This window comes from Castor canadensis, chromosome 6, assembly GCF_047511655.1.
Source record: "Castor canadensis chromosome 6, mCasCan1.hap1v2, whole genome shotgun sequence".
Lineage (NCBI taxonomy): Eukaryota > Metazoa > Chordata > Mammalia > Rodentia > Castoridae > Castor > Castor canadensis.
In genome coordinates, this window is record NC_133391.1 from 59722567 (window position 1) to 59743032 (window position 20466).

The 20466-nt window shown below is 35.5% G+C and overlaps 1 protein-coding gene across 1 annotated transcript in view; it reads right to left on the minus strand.

Annotated features, from left to right (window-relative positions):
• LOC141424289 (NADH-ubiquinone oxidoreductase chain 5-like) overlaps window positions 1–12792 on the minus strand; it is a 45729-nt gene extending 32937 nt beyond the window's left edge. The window contains exon 1 of the mRNA XM_074077858.1: window positions 12489–12792. Within this exon, the coding sequence (XP_073933959.1) occupies window positions 12489–12792 (304 nt within the window). The remainder of the gene's footprint in view (window positions 1–12488) is intronic.
• Between the last annotated feature and the right edge of the window lie 7674 nt (window positions 12793–20466).

A 20466-nucleotide genomic window follows, 5' to 3' on the forward strand; every position in this document is an offset into this window, starting at 1 on the left:
CCACTGGCAGAAATCATTTTAAAAGATACTTAGAATATTGGGTATAATATACCTATAGGTTGAAATTAATTTCAAGACTTTAGCGAGGCAGGGTGGTATATTCTTGTAATCTCAGAAGAATTACATGAAAGGCTGAGGTAGGAGGATCACAAGTTCAAGGCCAGTCTAGGCCACATAGCAAAACCATGTCTCAAAAAAAAAAAAACTTTATATAAAGTTATAAGACAGACAGTTGGAAATAGTGGTAAACATTTTACATTAACTCAAGTTTCCACTTACTTGGAAAGAAGCCAATTAATGTTCTATCTTTCTAAGATTTAGTTTATAGCTGCCTCTACTAAGATTTTTTAAAAAGCAGGGAAATAAGTGGTAGGTGATTACACCACCACTTACAATATGTATGTGAGTTAGTAATGGGAACAGACTCCTAAACACGCTCACAACTGCAGTTACAGCTCAGTGACTGACTGACTCCCTTTACTAGGCAGCCTGCCTTCAATTACACCTTTAAAAAGTTTTTTACATTTCACTGTCTTCATACAATAAAGTATAAAAAAACAAAATGCACAAAAATTGCAAGGAACTAAATAATTTGTTCTTAGATGACATGGTTATATAGAAAACTACTAAGGAGTTTGTAAAAACCTAACAGAACTAAAAAGAAAATAATCAACTGAGACTAATACATGAAGTTAGCACGGTTGGAAGTTTAGTAATTTTAGAAATGAATTGTAGCTCTGCATCAAGCCATAAAGAATTGGAAAATAAAAATTAAAACATAAAGCAGATAATAAAATACAACATGTTTGAGATTAAATTAACCAAAGTGCATGAAAGACCTCAAAAATTATAATTCTAAAATATTTCTGAGATAAATATAAAGAGAGAAGTGTATTTTTCATGGGTTAAAAAAACCCTCAAACGCATTATAGTTAAATTGCTCTAAAGTTCAATGAATTCTTACAAATGTTTGAAGTGATAGATTGTTTCTAAAGTACAAATGGAAATACAAAAGCTCTATAATATTTGGTTATCTGTTTCTACCTGATAAACTTTACAACACCATGTACCCAAGCAGCAGGCAGTACTGTCTGTGAAGTGCTATAGTTTGACTAGGTCCCCTGACAGTTCTCACTCCTTAGCCATCGCTCATAAATTTTGTAACTCGTAGAGAAATGGGTTGATGTTATTTTAAAACTTGATGGCCCATTTTCTCCCACTCCTGCAGTTCAGTCAGGTTGCCTGGAAGATGGGGCTGATGACCATCTCTCTGTGCATGACTTCCCTGCGGGCCTGGGTTAAGCTTTCACATGCCATCCTCACCTATGCACAGACTTCCAAAGCAAGTGACCAAAAAACTAAGGTGGGAAACATAACGCTTCTTATAACCCAACCTAGATATTTCAGAATTACCACTTTTGCCACATTCCAGATTACAAGAGTAACCCAGATTCAATATGGAAAGGCCTATATTTGGGCTTAAATATCAAGAAGTAAAGTTCTCTTGGAGGCAACCTTGAAGTCTAACCATTACAATATTCTCTGTTGCTAAATAAAGCATATCCTTTTCACATGAAAAACAAAGACTTCCAAAAGCTCTTAAAATTGTAGTTTCAGGCTTGAAGTCCAAGATATGATCAGATATGTCAGTACAGGGGTTAGTGAGTTTCTCAGGTGTGGTTATCTAAGTGGATGCATTTCTTTCCATTTGAAAATTTGTGAGTAATTTTCCCCACTCACCCAACTTCCAATGAGGCAGGAAGAACAGAAACACAACCAACACTGTCACTGAAACAGGGAGGAGGTTGTGGAATAATGTAGGTCTTTCGGACCTCTTGATTCCACAAAAAAAGTCATTCTTCATTTTCTATTATAAATGGCCCATGATTGTAGTGAGTCTCTCTCTGCTTGGACCCTGCACACTGAAGTGGAAGCTGTAAGGGTCTTTTCACAGCTTTTCCGTTAAAACTTTGTTTTCTCTATACTACTTATTGGAAATCAGCCTCATTTAAATTAAAGTCACATTCACAGATGTCTTTTAGACAGGCTTCTATCATTGGTTGAGTGACAGGACTGTGTATAAATACCTTTAATATCTTTATAAGGACTCTGAATTTTTTGTGTCATTGCACATTTTACTATTTGTTCTCCTCACTGTGATCTGAATTCTTTGAGGATTAGGCTGTACCTTGTTTACTCTTGTATACCAAAAGCCTCATAACCTCAAGTAGTAGGAACCACATTTGTGTTGTGCAATTAGTAATTCCAATATGTAGTATTTTCAGTTTTAAATTATTTTCTGAAATTCTAGCATGCATTCTGGGGTTTGATAAAGAAGTAATCATTATAGTGTACATATACTTAAATTGATTTATAGATTTTTTCTTAATCCTTGAATTTTTTAATGTTCTTTTTTTTTCATAAGATGGATAAACATAATTGTGAAGACTTTTGCATATTCTTAGTATTTTTCTTATCCTTATTTTCCCCTAGATATTTCTACAGATTTTCAATTTTATTGTGTGAAAATTAATAAACTCAGAAAATGATAAAATTAGTCTGAAGTCCCAGCAAATAAGTGTTAAGAATGTTAAAACTTAATATATTAGAGAATGTTTGATTGATGAGTTTTCTGTATCTCCACATTGTCCACTCATCAGGTGTACTGGAATCACACTTTTGTCTGATAGTCTCTTTCAGTAGCCATGGCTATTGAAGGTAGCAAGAGGACATGTCCCTAAGACTAACCCATGCTTTAATTTATTTATTACTTATTTAATGTATTTTTTATTTATTTAATTTATATCCATCATTCTTTACTACATTATTTAGCACATTTTCAGCTCTTTCCCCATTTATACCTCTGATTAGTGTCTAAAAGCATTTATCTTGTTCCTCATTTCTTCCTTGAAAGAGTGTACATACTAAGCACTTTTCATATTGCCATATCAGTCAATTCTCAAGGTTCTTTAATCCTTTCCCTCTAAATCATCACTCACCTTTCTCCAGTTAGCTCATGAATTTTTGACTGCACAGTGCTTTAATTCAAACGCAGAATTGAAAATGCTGTCTCATAAGAATGCTGCATAGCACAGGACTATATAATACCAGATCTTCAATGTTTCTGAATGTATGAATGCATCAGTGAGGTAAATTAAAGAAAAAATTCAAAAAAGGCATGTCTCTAACCACTATTTTTATGGTTAAATTACTCATCTCATATCTTACCCAGCTATTATCTTGATTTTTCCCTAATACCTTGGTTTGCAATAACACAAAAAAGAATTATTGGAATTATTATTATTGATATTATTGGAATATCATCTTGATTTCTAACTTCATTAATAGGAAAAGTAATGTCACCAACTTTCAAAATTGCCTGAAGTGTTATGCACATAGTTTTCTTTTCTATCTCTTTGGAGGCAAGTTTGCACAGATGATGAATGAGAGTCCTATATCTTCTGACTTCTAACCAAAGGAGAAGTCTAGAAGGATAGAAGATAAAGCAAGTTCAGAGATTTATCCCCTCAACTCTTTTCCCAAAGAGTTGACTCTACAAAACACTGTCCTTTGCTAAAGGTCACTGCTACTCCTCCTCAGGAAATTCAGTGTCCGAGACGGTGGAGGAAGGACTTTAGTGAACTTGTTCTCCCTCTAAAACAACTAAAATACTAATGAAACAAGTAAAATCAAGCATTTTAGTACTCCAGCAATTAACTATTAAAGGAAATTATTTATCCCAAAACACTACTGAACTTTGGTAAAAATAGCAAGATTTGTGAAGTCTTTCCATCCCCATTCCCTCTCAGCTTAGTGGCAAAGAATCTGAAAGCCAGCAGTACAATAGAGATTTGGAAGGGGACTAGAGACAACATACGACATTCAAGGACATGTCACTAATGACCTACATCCTCTAACCAGGCCCACCTCCTTATGTCCACCAGCTTCCAATAACCGATTAAACTGTGAAACCATACTTGGATTAATCTATTGATGAGGTCAGAACCCCTATTATCTAATTACCTCCCAAAGGACATACTTCTAAGCACCACTGGATTGGGTACTAATCCATTAACACAAGAGCTTTTGTAAGATATTTAAGATCCAAACCATAACAAACACATTATATAAAATGTCCAGTTTTCAACAAAAAATGGAACATGCAAAGACATAGGACAGTACAGCACATTCAAAGGGAGGAAAAAAGTAATTATTATAAATTGCCATAAGGGTATTTAATTACAGTTTAATAGACAATGATTTTATTTATTTATTTATTTATTTTTGAGATGGGGTCTCATTTTATATTTATATGTTGCCCAGGTTGGCCTTGGGCTGTCAATCCTCCCACCTCAGTCTTCTAAGTAGCTGAGATTACAAGGAGTGTGCCACATGTATGTGTGACAAAGATTTTCAATAAGATATTGCAAATAGTTTGAAAGAACTGAGGAAACATATCTAAAGAATAAGAGGAAAGTGTAACAATGATGTCTCATCAAACAGAAATATCAATAATGAAATTCCAACTACATAAAAAAAAGTTCTGGATTTAAAACTTAAAAGAGTTGAAATAAATCCAATACCAAGACTGCACAACAGATTGGCTGGTAGAAAAAATAATCCATGTACTTGAAGATATGTCAGTAAAATTACACAGTCTCAGGAGGAGAAAGAAAACAGAGGAAATAAAAAAGAACAGAGCTTCAAAGACCTCTGTTACACCCTCAAGTATGCCAAGCATTGCATAACGGAGGTCCCAAAGGAAGATCAGAGCATATGTGGCAAACATATTTGAAGAAATGATGATGTAAAACCTCCCAATTACATGAGTTGATTCCAGAGCTCAAAAAGCTCCAGGAAAAAAGATTGGTCATATACAAGGAATCGTCAATAAGATTAATAGCTGATTTCCCATCAGAAGCAACAGAGGCCAGAAGACAGTGAAAGGATTCCTCGAAAGAAATGAAAGAAAATGGCTCTAAACCAAGAATTCCATATCCAGTGGAACTTTTCTTTAAACACAAAATAGAATTTCAGATATTTCAAGATAAACCATGACTAGCAGAACTGCATCATAAAAAAAAATACTAAGTGAAATTTTTCAGGCAAAAGAAGAAAAGATTTAGGATAATAACTTGAGTCCCTATGACATAAAAAGCACCAATAAAGATAAGTAAAGATGTAATTCTTACAAATATTATAAAGAGAGTGTGAAACAGTAAGTATATATTGAGGCAAAAATTTTGTATACTGCTAATATTAATTAGAATTAATCAGAGGTAAATTTTTAAAAATTTAAATGTTCATCATAATTCCCAGGAAGATCAATAAGAAGTAATTTTAAAACCTGTAGCAAAAAAAGTAACAAGGAAATTAACACACATTCTAGAAAATATATACTTAACTCAAATAAAGCAAAACTCAATGAGTAGATGAACAAAAAAGACATGTCACATATAAAAGCAAATTGTAAAATATCACATACAAATCCTATGTTATCAGTAATGACATTAAATGTAAATGGATAAACAAAATCATCAATGATAGAGATTGTCAGAATTGATTAAACAGAAACAGACGCTGTCTACAAGAGATGTGTAGGAAGTAAAGACACAAATAAGCTTAAAATAAAGGATATAAAATGTTGTGGCTTAAAGGCACTAAATAAAAGAAAGCTGGAATTTCATGCTAATATAAAAACTATGTATTTTAACAGAAAAATTGCTGATAGAAACAACAAAAAAAGACATTATGCTTACAAAGATGTCAAAAATCAAAAAACAAAACCAGTCATGTCGGTAATCAGCTACTTGAGATACTTGAGAAGCAGAAGGGAGGCAGGAGGATCATGAGTCTGAGGTCAGCACCGGCAAAGTTAATGAGACCCTATCTCAAAAACAAAAATACAAACAGAAAAAAGCTGGGAGTATGGCTCAAGTGGTAGAGCTCCTTCCTAGCATGCAGGAGGCCCTGAGTTCAATCGACAGTACTGAGACAAAGAGACAGAGAGAGAGAGTGAGAGAGAAGTGGTAAGGATGTTCAGAATTTGGACACTTTGACATTGCTGATGAGAATGTAAAATGATGCAGCCACCTTGTAAATCAGGTTTTACAGTTGTCAAAGCATTAAGCACAGTTACCCTATAACCCACCAATTTCATTTCCAGGGATATAGCACAAGAAATGAAATCATATATCCACACAAAAATTTGTACATGAGAATGTTCATAGTAGCATTATTTATAATACATAAAATTAAAAATAGTCCAACTGTCCATCAACTGGTAAACAGATGAAAAATACACCCACGATAGAATATTCCTTGGCAATAATACTAGTAAGTGCTACCTCAAGAGGAACACTGAAGACATTACACTAAGTGAAAGAGGTCTGCTGACGTGTTTCTAGTACTGTGGAAATTGAAGAGAAATTGTTCAAAAAGAGAGTGGTATTTGGAGTTGATAAAAACTGGTAAGAAATAGCAGTGACACTCTCTTCTTTAAAAATTCTCCCCACATATTGGAGGAAAGAGTTTCATTACTAATTAAAAATCTGTTTTGTTTAATTTCATAATTCTAGATTCAGAAAACAAAGAAAGCTTTCATTCATTTATAATATGGTGAAAACTTTTTCAACCCAATCGTATTTATGAAACTGACAAGCAGTAAGTGCTCAATAAAGACTAAATTAATAAAGGAACACATTAATTCAATAATATTTTAATGAATAATTAAATGCATCCTCTCAACTGTGAACTGAACCCACATTGAAGAAGTCAACAAATGGAATACAAAGTCTGAGGGAGGCAAAATTTTAGATCATAAAATGTAAAAAAATGACAAAGTACAAAAGAAATGGTAAAGTGCAAAGAAAATAGTAGGTCTTTCTAAACATGAAGTGAGTACTTCAGTCAAATAAGTTTAATAAAGTGTGCTAAAATAAAAGCACATACAAAAGAAAAACAGGTGATGACACTCACGAAGACATAAGACCATGCCCCAAACATAAACTCGACCTAGTTTGATTTTCTTGATCTTGCTGATTCAGCTGACCAAAAATTATCTGGACATAGCTTTTGCTATATATGTTACACATTCACAACACCTTGCATATATCCTGGTTTGGGGAGAAATAATAAAATCTATAAAGTGACCATTTAGATGATTTTATATAGAAAATTAACTCATTTACCCATTAACCACTCATATAATAGGAAGGCAAGTAAATTGTTAAATTATATCAAAATTTGTTTTTCTCCAGCATTAACATAAAAAAAGTTGAGATATTTTATACCCAGAATATTATGAGAATTCGTGACTCTTCATGATCATAATTTTACTTTTGAAAATCCTGCTTTGATATAAGATTCAAGAGTCTTTCTCTAATAAAACCCATCAGAATGGTATTAATAATACCGTGGTTGTTTTATTGCTACTTCTCATCTAATACTTCCAGTAATGAGTCTGTGTGGCTGTAAGACATTACTATTGCTGTAGATGGGGGCTCCTGGGGTAGACAGGGTGCTAGTCACTGGTGTTTATTTTTCTAGTTGGAGGGGCATTTTGGCACAGCATGAAGTACAAATAAATGAAACCATAGAAACTAATTACAGATTCTTCTGCTGTTTTACACTTGCTTCTTTTTGTTCTGCTTAGAACTCTTTTAAGGAGTTCTAAGGAATCCCTTTTATAGTTTGGTGAAATAAAAGAAATCTGAGGTCAGAATTGTCACATAGAATAGCTGTAATGTGGGAGAATATGCATGCATTCACCAAATGCCAGCTGTAGTCAGGCTGGAATTCTGTAGTTGGCTTAACATTTTAATACTCCCCTCATCCTGTGTAGACTTCAGAGAGTAGAGTTTTTCCTCATTAATTACATGCTCACATGTTTTGTCCTAGCTTGAATATAAGTGGAAGTTCTGTCTTTTAGAATATATTTTAATCTATTCTCTGAAAATCAACAGTACACAGCAGTGTAGTGAAAATGCAAGGCTTCTAATGTATGTTAGTTATTGTTTTATTGGCTGTTTTTTAACAATAAAACCTACATACTTCCATGAAGGCACTGAAATCACCAGGTGGAAATGAAAGTGTAGAGAGGAAAATGGCTGACAGTTGATAATCAGAAGCAGGCCTAAGCAAAAGTCAAAATGACACGGGTGGATCTTCAAAGTTTTCCCAGAGAAAATGGAAATATTTCTACTGTGACTAACAGATGCACACTATTTAAAACATGACCATATATCCACTATATGTTCCTCTTATTCTAGAAATAATGAGGATTTATCTGGAATAAACATGGAACGTTTTCTTTCTCCTCCCTGAAATGCAAGATATGCACTGTGCACAGTATGTCTGCTGAAGGAGAAGGTACTGCCAGTGATATTTGTCACCACGGAGAAGGAAGAGCCCCATCTGTAGGGGATGCAAGTTTTATAACAACATGAGTTTTACAAATTTTAGTCTGCTTCCAAATGGGAAGATAAATGAGGTAAAGGAGACTTTCCTTGAATTTCCATGCATTTGGAAAGTAAGAAACACACTTTCTAAGAAACCAGGGGTCAAGGACTATGGCACATACAAGGTAGAAAATAATTTGAAGTCAATGAAAAATCTGCATATGAAGATATGTAGGATGAAATTAAAACTGCACTTGAAAGAAATGCAAATATTAGAAATGAAGAAAGAATCAAATTGACACACTAACTATCCATCTGAAGAAGTAAAAAGAAACTCAAAATTTAAGAAATAAAGACAAAAGCAAAGCATATTGTCCTTGAAAGGAAAAATACAATTGAAGAGATTATCAAGGGCTGGCAGAGTGGCTCAAGTGGTAGAGTGCCTGCCCAGCAAGTATGTGGTCCTGAGTTCAAACCCCAGAAAAGATTATCAAGCTCTAAAATGGCCTCTTTGAAAAACTAATAAAAATCATAAATGGGAATGTGATTAATCAAAAAACAGAAATAAAAAGCACAAATAAAAATGATGAATAAAAATGGGATAAGGTCATAGTACCATAAAAAAAATGTGCTAAGACTACAGGTTTTGTAGGATTGGAAAAATCATGAGGATACTGTATTCATATTTACGGTAATGTTTTCTAAAAATAAAGATAAAATGAACACATTTCTAGAAAAATGCAGCCTACCAATACCTATAAAAGAAGAAACAGAAGTTAGACACAGCACTATAGCTATTAAAGAAAGTGAATCCACAACTAAAATAATTCACACAAAGAAAACTCCCTATCTCAGGTGAGTTCTGTCAAACAACACAGATCTCAAAGTCATGAGTTTTACAATCCCAAATTAATTTTATACTGTTGAATGCAGCTCCACAGTGTTCTTTTATCAGTAGGGATGTTTGAACTCATACATGACACAGGTGAGATGGGAGCAGTGGGCACTTAAGCCCAAAGGAAAGACAGTAGGACTTGTGCAATTCCACCATGGAGAAAGCCATCAGACCACTGGGCTGGCATTCTGTGCTGACATTACAGAGTGCTAACAACCCATTTTCTCAGCCACTGGTTCCTTTCAAGACTGCAGATATCATCATCTCTCAACCCCAAAAGATTTCAAATAATCTTTTGACACGCTGAGAGCTCTGACAGCAAACAGAAAACTAGGTGAAATAACAAGTAGTTTCTGGTATCTATCTCCTCTTAGACATCTCATTGCACAATGATTTTAGGAGAAAACATTAGGTCGGCGGTGAGTGTATCTGAGTTCACTGTGCACAACAGCTTGCATTTGTATGAACACTGAAAAACTGTAGGAAAGGGGAAAGTTATTAACATATCTGCTATTAATTCTAAGCACAGAGCAGTAGAGAAGGTATTACTTAATTTTACTAAAACTTCCTCATGTCTTTGTAATAACCACAAGAATTTCCTCTTTAATGTATTATCTGAGGAATGTCTAAAGAGAGAAACCTGTGAAGTATTTTTAAATACACTGCTTACTAACTGACCATGTTCTCAAGAACTGATTAAAATTGTTTTGTTGCTTTTATCAGTTATATTGAGAACACTTGGAAGTAACCAGGAGGCTCAATGCCATATGGTTAAAGGAGCTTGTGCAATAATTAGACAAATTTTGGAATAGGAAATTTCAAATTTATGCTGCAGTAATTTTCTGCCAGGCTGTGGTTGCCAAGGAATTGATCCTGATCAAATAAGACTTCTAAATTTTAGGGTAAAAATAATTTTTAAAATAAATATTATAATTAAACAATAAAAATTTTACCTTTCAGTAAAGAAAAAAATTATTTGGCATCTTTTTAAACACGTTACTGAGAGTATTACTTTTAATTCAAAAGAAGTTCTTTAGTAAACAACAATCTCATATCATATATCATTGTAGTGGAAAAATATCACCAGTGTGTGGGCCTCTGGTCTGTCTTCTTAAAGGGAAAAAATGCCTCTTTATAAGTGAAAAAAGTTAAAATAAAAATCTTTCCTGACCCCATATCTTTGAATACTTTTGTAAAATCATCTAACCAATAAAATTTGTGAAGATAAATTCCAGAATAGTACAGACCTCCCCCTGGAAAAAAAACATTTCATCAAGCTAGGAATAAACTTCAAGAGGATAAATGGCCAATGGGACAGTCACAAACCTAGCAAGGTATCCTGGAGACCGGTAACAAATCCCAGGAAAGATGAGCAGGTCTTCATCGCCTGTGGGAGGCAGGAAGGAGCAGGCCAGCAGGGAGGGTGCTTTGGTCCTGACCAGGCTGCTTTGTCTCCTGCTCTCCCAGACAAAAGCGACTTCCAGAGGCTGTCACAGGACAGAACATCTTTGCAACTATCTTAAGTAATTTCCCAGGAATCTAAACAAATTCAAAATGACATTTATTTCATCTAAATTTTAGAAACTAATTCAACATATACAAAATTCTCAGGAATGTGCGAAACAGTTCTATAATAAAACAAATGAAAATGAAGAAAAAGAAAAAGTTACAGACACTAATGGCTTATCTTCACGCTCATTGAGGAGGGTCCGACATTAAATGTGTGTGCTGTAGTGCTTGGCTTTCCACTCACCTTGTAGTCTTTAGTTCTGGCCCCTACTTCACTACCCCAGGGCTCTTCTCCTCAGCGCTCCACTACTTGATTCTGCTCAACTACTCATTGCTCATTCTCCCCTTGAGGTTTTCTAAGTCTCTCTCTCTTTTTTACCCTTCAGGGATGCTGGGGATTGTATTCGTGTTCCCTCAGCAGAGGCCTGGGGGCTGATATGCTACAACACTGGGTCACAAGAAAGGAGCCCTGTGTCTCAGGCCTGTATTCCTAGCACTTGGGAAGCTGAGGACAGGAGTTCAAGGCCATCTCAAGACAAAAGTTCACAAGGCCCCATTTAAACCAATAGCTGGGCATGGTGGCCAGCCCCTGTCATCCCACCTAGAGAAGCCTGAAATAGAAAGACTGTGGTCCAGGCCTGGCCAAAAGTGATATCCTATCTCCAAAATAACTAGAGTAAAAAGGGCTAAAGGCATGGCTCATGCAGTAAAACACCTACCTAGTAAGTGCTAAACCGTGAGTTCAAACCCCAGTACTACCAAAAGAAAGAAAAAAGAATACTTTCATGTGGCCTACTTGTAAGACTGCAAACCTCTGGACCACTTCAGTAAGCAGTGGTTTCCTATACCCACTGACCCCTTGTAAGGGACTGAAAGCCAGACAAAAGAGAATAAAAAACTAAATACAATACAGTTAACAAAAACAGAGTGCCAGAAGAAACACAAACACCTAACAATTTACAATCTTAAAAGAATATAAGGACAAAATACAATGGTTATTTAAAAAAAAAAGTAAGAGTCAGCTGTCACAACAGAGGAACTTCAGGGACGAGGATCTTAGAACCCAAAGTACAAGCTGCTTATTTGTCCAGTGTCCACAAGCATTGTACGGTAGACAATGCAAGTGGGATGGCTCATGGCATTCTTTACCTCTGATTCTAGCACTTTCCAGTGAGTATTACATACCGTATCATATTGTAGCTATTAGGGATAAAAGGATTGTTGCTTAAGAGAGATCACCTTTGGTTTAAAATTCAAGTTGCAGGGTACCGCCTTTGTGTCAAAGTTTTAAGTCCTCATTTTCTCAAACTAAGTGCTTGCTCAAGTTCTCAAATACTCAAGAAAAATTTTACACTTTTTCCTTCTAATACTTCTTGATTGGCTTTGCAGAAACAAAAGTTTTTAAAAATAAATAAAAGTTATTTTTCATTTAGTAATATAAAACCTAGAATGAAGAAAGGCTTGGTCACTTTTTTTTCTGGCTGTACTTGAGTTTGCACTCAGGGCTTTGCAGTTGCTAGGAGGGCACTTTACGTCTTTTGAAAGATCATTTAATGACTAAAATATTATTCTTCTATCAAATAAAAAATATTTAAAATGTAAATCTTAAGAAAAACTAGAAAGGAGAATATTAATCCAAGAAGGCAAACATGAATGCATTAGAAGAAGCCATAATGGGAACAGACTGCCAGCAGGGTGAGGAGGGTCTCTGCACATGACTGCCAAGTGGGCCATGAGAACCTGCGAGGGGCGAGCAGGACATTCACATGGGAGGGCTTTCCAGTGTGGGGTGTCATGGCTTGAGTGGGGTAAAGAACACAGGTATTCCTGGGTGGTGGTAGGGTGGCTCATGGTGTCAGATACGGAACAGGCTGAGGACACGATCACTGTAGGGATAGAGCTCAGCATGGGGTTCTCAGTCCAAGCAGGGAAGGAAGAAACCCATTCAGCATGGACTGCTGGAGTCTGAGCAGGGGAGGAGACATTCATGACAGGATGAAATGGATGAACACTCTATTGCTGAACACGCGGTGTGTGGTCCCATGAGGGACAACAAAGTCGGAGATGGGAGCCGAGCACTAGCTCTATACAAGGTCTCAAAGCCTCGGCCAGTTGTGAACATCATCCACGTGCAGGCAGAGGAATTAGGGGCAAGGTTTCAAAGTGGGCAGAGGAAGATTTGGGCACAGAGCAGGGGTGGTGCTTTAGTGACCTATAAATAAATACATAAAGATAATAGATGCTAAGTGCAGAAAAGGTCAGTCCTAAATATGAAGGAAGCTAAAAGAAAAAAACAAACATGGAGAAAGCTAGACAGAACGTGGTGCCATTGTACTGTACATGTTGGTATGTATTGATCAATTTGAAAAAAAGTACATAAATGTCTAAATAATATTAGATGTATACATATGCATGCTTATGTATATACAAACATAAGAAAAGCACATTCTCCAGGTGACAGTTGTGAATTGATTTGATGTGCTAACGATCATGGCTGCTTGCTCTGCTGACTGAGCACCTTCAATGACATTAGGAACTGTGAAAGCTTGTGATTTTGGTGGTGATATGGTGATGATGGGGATAACAATAATTACAGTGACAACCAAAACAACATTGTTGGCAACAGAACTGAAAGAGCTTGTATCTCTTTTTTACACAGTTCTCAAAAGATGTGGCAATCCCCTTCAGAAAACGGATAAACTAAGGCTCAGTTATGTCCTAATGTTTAAAATCAGTTAGTGGAGGTTTAGAAAATAACTTTTTAAACCATGAATTTCAGACATTTAATAAGTAATAATCAGCATGAAAAGAAATATAGAGGGCCACTTTCCTTATATCCTTCAAAACACAAGTCTTCAGACAGCTATCGTTTTTGTCTAAAAGCCTTGTTTATTTGCCTACATCTACTTTGAAGCCAGTGTAAGTCAACGGTCTTGCTCCATAGGTACCTGAAAATAATATGGTTAGGTTTCTTACACGTGATCCACTGTGCCAGTGCCTGAATCAAAAACTTGGAACTGCACAGATCAAGCTATGCCTAGGTAACACAGAGTTGGCCTCAGGCTCTCAAGAGCTGCCAGTGGTTGAAGCATCCTTGGTTTATATCTGAGTGTGCCTGCTAATGTTTTTGTGAGTGCATATCTGTTTAGATATTAGCCCATCTGTTTGGTTTATCATTTACTATTCCCAAGAAATGAACAGTTTTGAAGTCTGACCAACATAAGCTTAGAATCACAGAGTCAGAATGGCCCAGGCTGAGCTCCACTCTCAGAACACAGTCAGCAAGAGGGAAAACCAGATTTTGGCTTATAAACGCTACTATCTTGGGGAATTTGATCAGTATGCAGGGAATGAATGCTCAGAAAAAATGCAGCATAATAAAAAGAATGCTTCTTAGGACTTTTTTCATTTAATGAGACTTGTGTTTATATACTGGATAATTGTGTAGTTGGAGCTATTCATCTCAGGAGTATTTCTGGCAGCATTCTGGAATGTCTACAAAGGAATTCAGACATACAGGGATTAAACCAAATCACAAACCAAGATGTTCTGGTTGCACTTACAATTTATTTATTAGATTTTGTTTCTTTTTAGTTTCCAGTGAAGATGCCTAGAGGATATCCTCAGTTTGGTTGAGTTTAAAGATTAAAACATGCAGGAAAATAGCTCAGAAGTTCTTCAGATGCAGGCTTCCTTGTTATTGGTCTCTTTTATCACAGAACTGACTGACTCTTTCAGACCAAGAACTATGAATCCTTGGTTGGTTTTCTATTTTTGTCTTTTATGACAAATAAGAAAACAGTTATCTCAGTGAAAAAATGACAATATATCACCAAAAAAATACTTAGGAGTAAATTTAACTAAGGAAGTAATAGACTTCTACAACAAAAACTAATCACTGAATAAAGAAATGAAGAAGACTTCAGAAGATGGAAAGATTTCCCATGCTCATGGATTGTCAGAATTCATATCATGAAAATGGCTGTAACGCCCAAAGCAACCTATATGTTCAATGCAATATCCCCCAAAATTTCAATTACATACTTCACAGGGATAGGAAAATTAATCCTCAAGTTCATATAGAAATACAAAAGACCTCAAATAGCCAAGATAATACTAAGCAAAAAGAACAACACCAGAGATTTCACAATACCTGACTTCAAACTGTACTACCTAGTCATAGCAGTAAAAACAGTGTGATACTGGCACAAAAAACAGACATGAAGACCAATGGGACAGAATAGAAGATTCAGACACAAATCTACATGGCTACAGACACAAATCATCTGGCTTTTGACAAAGGATCCCAAAACAGACATTGGAGAAAAGAGAGCTTTTTCAACAAATGTTGCTGGGAAAATTGTTTAGCTACATATAGAAGACTGAAACTAAGTGTATGTCTTTCACTCTATACTAGCATCAACTCAAAGTAGATCAAAGACCTTAATGTTAGATCCGATACTTTGAAATGAGTGCAGTAAAGAATAGGGAAACACTGGAACACATAGGCATAGGCAGTAACTTCCTGAAAAGAGCTCCAATAACTCAGCCACTAAGAGAAAGGACTGACAAATAGGACTACATGATACTAAAAGTTTCTGCACAGCAAAAGATACAGTCACCAGGCTGAAGAAATAGCCAATTGAGTGGGAAAAAAAATCTTTGCCCGCTGTACATCTGATAAGGGACTAATAACCAGGATATACAGGGAGCTCAAAAACTACACTCAATGACCCAATGAAGAAATGGGCAATGAACTGAACAGAATAGAAATTATTCAAAGAAAGAAATACAAATGGCCAAAAAGCACAGGAAGAAATGCTCAACATCTTTGGCCATAAAGGAAATGCAAATTGAAACCACAGTAAGATTCCACCTCACTCTAGTCAGAATGGCTATCATCCAGAACGCAAATAACAACAAACGTTGGCTAGGATGTGGAGAAAACAAACCCTCATACTGCCGGTGGAAATGTACATTACTACAACCACTATGGAAAACAATATGGAGGCTCCTCAAAAAACTAAAAATAGAACTGCCATATGATCAGCAATGCCACTCCTACAGGTATACCCGAAGAAATGTAAATCAGGTTACAACAAAGACAACTGCACACCCATGTCTACTGCAGCACTATTCACAATAGCTAAGCTATAGAAACAGCTCAGATGTACTAAAACTGATGAATGAATTTAAAAAGTGTGGTAGGAATACCTTGTGGCACAATGGCAGTGTGTCTGACTCCAAAAACATGTGATATATATTATTCAGCTATAAATCAGAATAGAGTTATGTTGTTTGCTGAACTGGAGATCATCATGTTAAAAAAAATAATCCAGGTTCAAAAAGGCAAAGTTCATGCTTTCACTTCTATGTGCATATATACAAATGCAAAGAGTGGAACTGTTTGAGAGGACTATGGGGAGGAGGGAGAGAAGAAGAATGATAGAGTGACTAATATTGAAATCCATTGCATCTGTTAGGAAAAAGGCGTAACAAAACGCACTGAGATGTGTTGAATAATGGGGGTGGGGAGAGGGTAAGGGAGAGTAATAGAGGAGATTAGACTGATTAAAATACAATATATTCACATGGAGAAACCCCTTTGAACAATAAATATACACTTAAATAATGAAGGACGAGAATATAAAGCAGGTCCTGTTAGAGAGGGGTCTGAGTTGGCAGGGCTGGGTAAGGGGGTAGGAGGGTGTGTGAGGGATAGAGATGGTGAAGGAGGGAGAATATGGTCAATGTACTTTATATACTAGAATGAAAATACATATTGGAACCTGCTAAAATCATTTTAAGTAGGGTGGGGAGGTGATGAAGGAGAAAATGGTGAGGATGAACGTAACTAAGGCACATTATAAACATATATGGAAATGTCACAATGAAACCCTTCCCCCGAATAACTAACATATGCTTATAAAAATGTCTAAGAAAAGAAAGCCTGCCTCTTTTAAGTGCCAAGCAGTATACTGTCAGCATAATAAAGTCATAATCTAGGACGACCAGGACTGTCTGTGAAGGAAAGGGTGGTTAAGCAAGCTGAATGTGGATATGCTATCCTATGAGTATCTCTTCCCAGTTCATGTGCTAGAAACAGTCCCCAATGTGGTGGAGTGGAGATGAGGCCTAATGGGGGCTATTGGGAGATGGAGACACTGTTCTTGTGTGGATTGGTCTACCATCAAGGGGTAGCTGGTTACAACAGCTTTTGTTTGACACCCTTGGTTTCTTTGCCCTTTGCCCATAGGCAAGAAGGGCTTTGCCAGAGGCCTGCCTCTTCCAAGCCTCTGGAACCATGAGACGGTAACTTTGGTAACTGTGGTAATCCATATAGCAGTACGAACTGGAGTAAGACAGAATGCATTGGATGTGCTGTACTCAGATCCAGATGTGTTTTAACTAACCATGTAATATATAATAAGCCATTAGCATAACTCTACTTCTCAGATCTTTTGTTTCAAACTAAAAGTCAAAGGAATTCATATTAATATAATCACGGTCTTATTGTCCAGGAAGAAAACAATTTTTTATATTTTCAGTAATTATTCCTGGTTTGGGTCCTCACCACCTGAACCACTGTACCATCTGAACCATTCCACCAGCCCAAGCATAAATTTCAGAATCTTTAGAATTTCAAATTCTTCATTAAATCTTCATGTTTGCTAAAAGTTTGACAAAAATGCTTTACTATTTTGATACTAAGTATAATCCTCATTCTAGAGTATATTTGAAACCTCCCAAAATAATCAAATACGATAAAAAATAGAAATGCTGTTACTAAACTATAGGGCATCTGTTAAATGAAATAAGTACGATGCAGAAAGAAAAATGTTGCATGTTCTCTCTCACGCATGGATGTTTCAGAAAAGTCAATTGAAAAACTTAATGGTTGTTAGAAGCTGAGAGGATTGAGGGATAGGAAGGATAATAGGAGGTTAGGTAATGGGTAACCAAACACAGATACAAGTATAAATTCCAGTATTCTATGGAACGGGTACAGAGGGCGTGACTCACAAAAGCCTAAGGAAAGAGCTCAAAATCTTCAAGACACAGGAATGATAAGGAGAAAGAAATGCTATCCACTCTGATGTAATCAGTGCACATCATATATACACACTGACACATTGCATCATACCTCATCAATATGTACTATTAATACATGTTAACAAAAACAAGCTTCTAAGTTTAAGGAAATAGAAATGCCAACTACTGTGATCTGATCATTACATACTGTATACATGTATAAAACTGTCACACTATAACACATAAATTTATACAATTAAAATAATCATATAAAAATATACATGTATTAAAAAGAAATCTTAAAATTTGGAATTCAATAAAATTTTCTTGAAATAAAAATTGAAACTAATAGCAAAAAGAAATATTGACACCACAGTTTAAGACTGGTATTTTGTCATTGCCTAAATCTGTCACTGAAATACATATAAAAATGTAGAAGAAAAAGATGCAAAATAGTAATAGCACTAGAAAGTATGTTCATTAAATTAGTTCTACCCTATGCTGAACCCTTCCTGATGAGAATTTAATATAGATGCAGACAGGACATTTTGAAAAATAATTACAACTCTCTCAGAACCTTTGAGTTATAGACAGTAAATATTAGAACACTTATACATGTTATGTATTCTGGGGATGTTGACATTTTCTCAGCTTACTATTACAAAAAAAAGTCACTATTTCTTTTCATGGACTCTGTCTTTTCAGATCATGTCATTGACTCTCCCTTTTCACACTCTAGCATTATTTCTCTTCTTGTGTCCATTCAGAAGCAGTAAATCCTAGAAATCCACTATAGCCTTGGGAAGAACGAGGCTAGGAGAATAAATTTTAATCTTGAAATGTAAAGGCAGTGTAAAATTTGGTGGAATGAAATAAATGAGCACTGAGAAGTACCCTGGGGTTACATGTTTTATGAGAAAATTATGATAGGTTCTTTCAAATCAGACTCCTCACCCAATAGCCACCTATTTCTAGTCACTGCATTAACAATAAAAAGGAAGAAAATTGATCAGGCCAGAAAACTCACCAGAAATATCTGTTAAATATTGGTAAGTGAAATTGTCATGGATATAAAATCTTAAAATAATCAAAGAATTATTTCTCTACTCTGACACTCAACAAAAAGAGTTTTGGGGCTACAAGCAATTTTTATACTTTAAAGCATAAAAAAATTAAAGTTGTCCTACCAATTTAATAAATTTTCAATCATTGCAATACCAATTATTAAAAAATTATCAGAAATATAACAACCTGAAATATCTCCCTTTTAAAAGACACTGAGTCGTAAAATCTACAACGTACGCAAGAACACTCATGAAGTAATCACGTGATTAAAAGTAGCTTCAACTTAATTCAGAACCGATTATCTCCGATTATTATCTGATTTTTGTCAGAATATGAATATCACTATATATATTTTATGTACATATATAATCTCCTTAAATTATGTATTATTACACATACATAAGCAAATTGTTACACTAGAAACACGAGGATCTCATAGTGCTTGAATTCTTTCCTTCACTGTAAAATAGGACCTCAGAGTTCATTGTCACAAACTTTCGAAAAATGTATATATTTAACACATAAAGTCTTAGTTCAAGTAGCTATGACAAGTTACCATAGACGAGGTGACTTAAACAATAGACATTTACGTCTCACAGTTTTAGAGAGGCCAGGAAGTGCAAGATCGATGTGCCAGCAGGTCTAGCATCTGGTGAGGGCCTGCTTCCAGGTTTGCAGATAGTCATGTTATTATTTCATCATATAACAGCAGAGACAGAGGGCTAGCTCTCTTCCTATGCTTCTAAGAATACTAATCCCATCATAAGGGCTCCACCCTCACAATAAAACACATATCAATGTATTTAAAAGTATTCAAGTCATTTGAAATGTTTTCTGACTGCAATAGGACTACATGAGGAATTACAGAAAGATACCTGAAACATTGTAGAAGATATGTAACAAGTTACTATACATCTAAATATCTCATCTTGAAAGGAAAATTACAATATATTTTACCTAAATGAAAATGGTAACACAACATATTAAAAATATGGATGATGTCACTAAACCAGTACTTAGAAGAAAGAATATGGTTTTAATTGCCTGTTAGAAACAAAAGAGAGAGTTCTCAAATTCATTATCTTATTCATCATATGAATCTAAAAAGAATAAATCAAACTGAATTAGAAGAAAAGAAGTAAAATACACAGAGGTAAGTTAATGGAATCAATACAAAACAGAAAAACAGTAGAGAAATATCAATAAATCCAAAAGTTGACTCTTTCAGAAGTTAAAAAAAAAAAACACTAAGCAGATTTACCAGGAAAAATAAAGAGTGACAGATTACTAATATAAAAATGAGAAAGGTGGCATCATGACAAATGTTACCAGAGTTAGTGCAAAAGGCCCTGGTTTGGGAATCTGAGTGGAATAGGTTTGGCCACCCAGCCTGGAAAGCCAATTGAGACAAGTAGTGGTGATGGCAGGAAAGAAGCTTTATTAGCGTGATCTTGCAGGGAAGAGCAGAGGTCTGCTGTCCTAGGATCAGTCTTAAAGTGCTTACAACAGTCAGAGTGTTATATGCAAAAGAGAAACAAAGGTAAGGATTGGGGTTCCCAGGGTAGT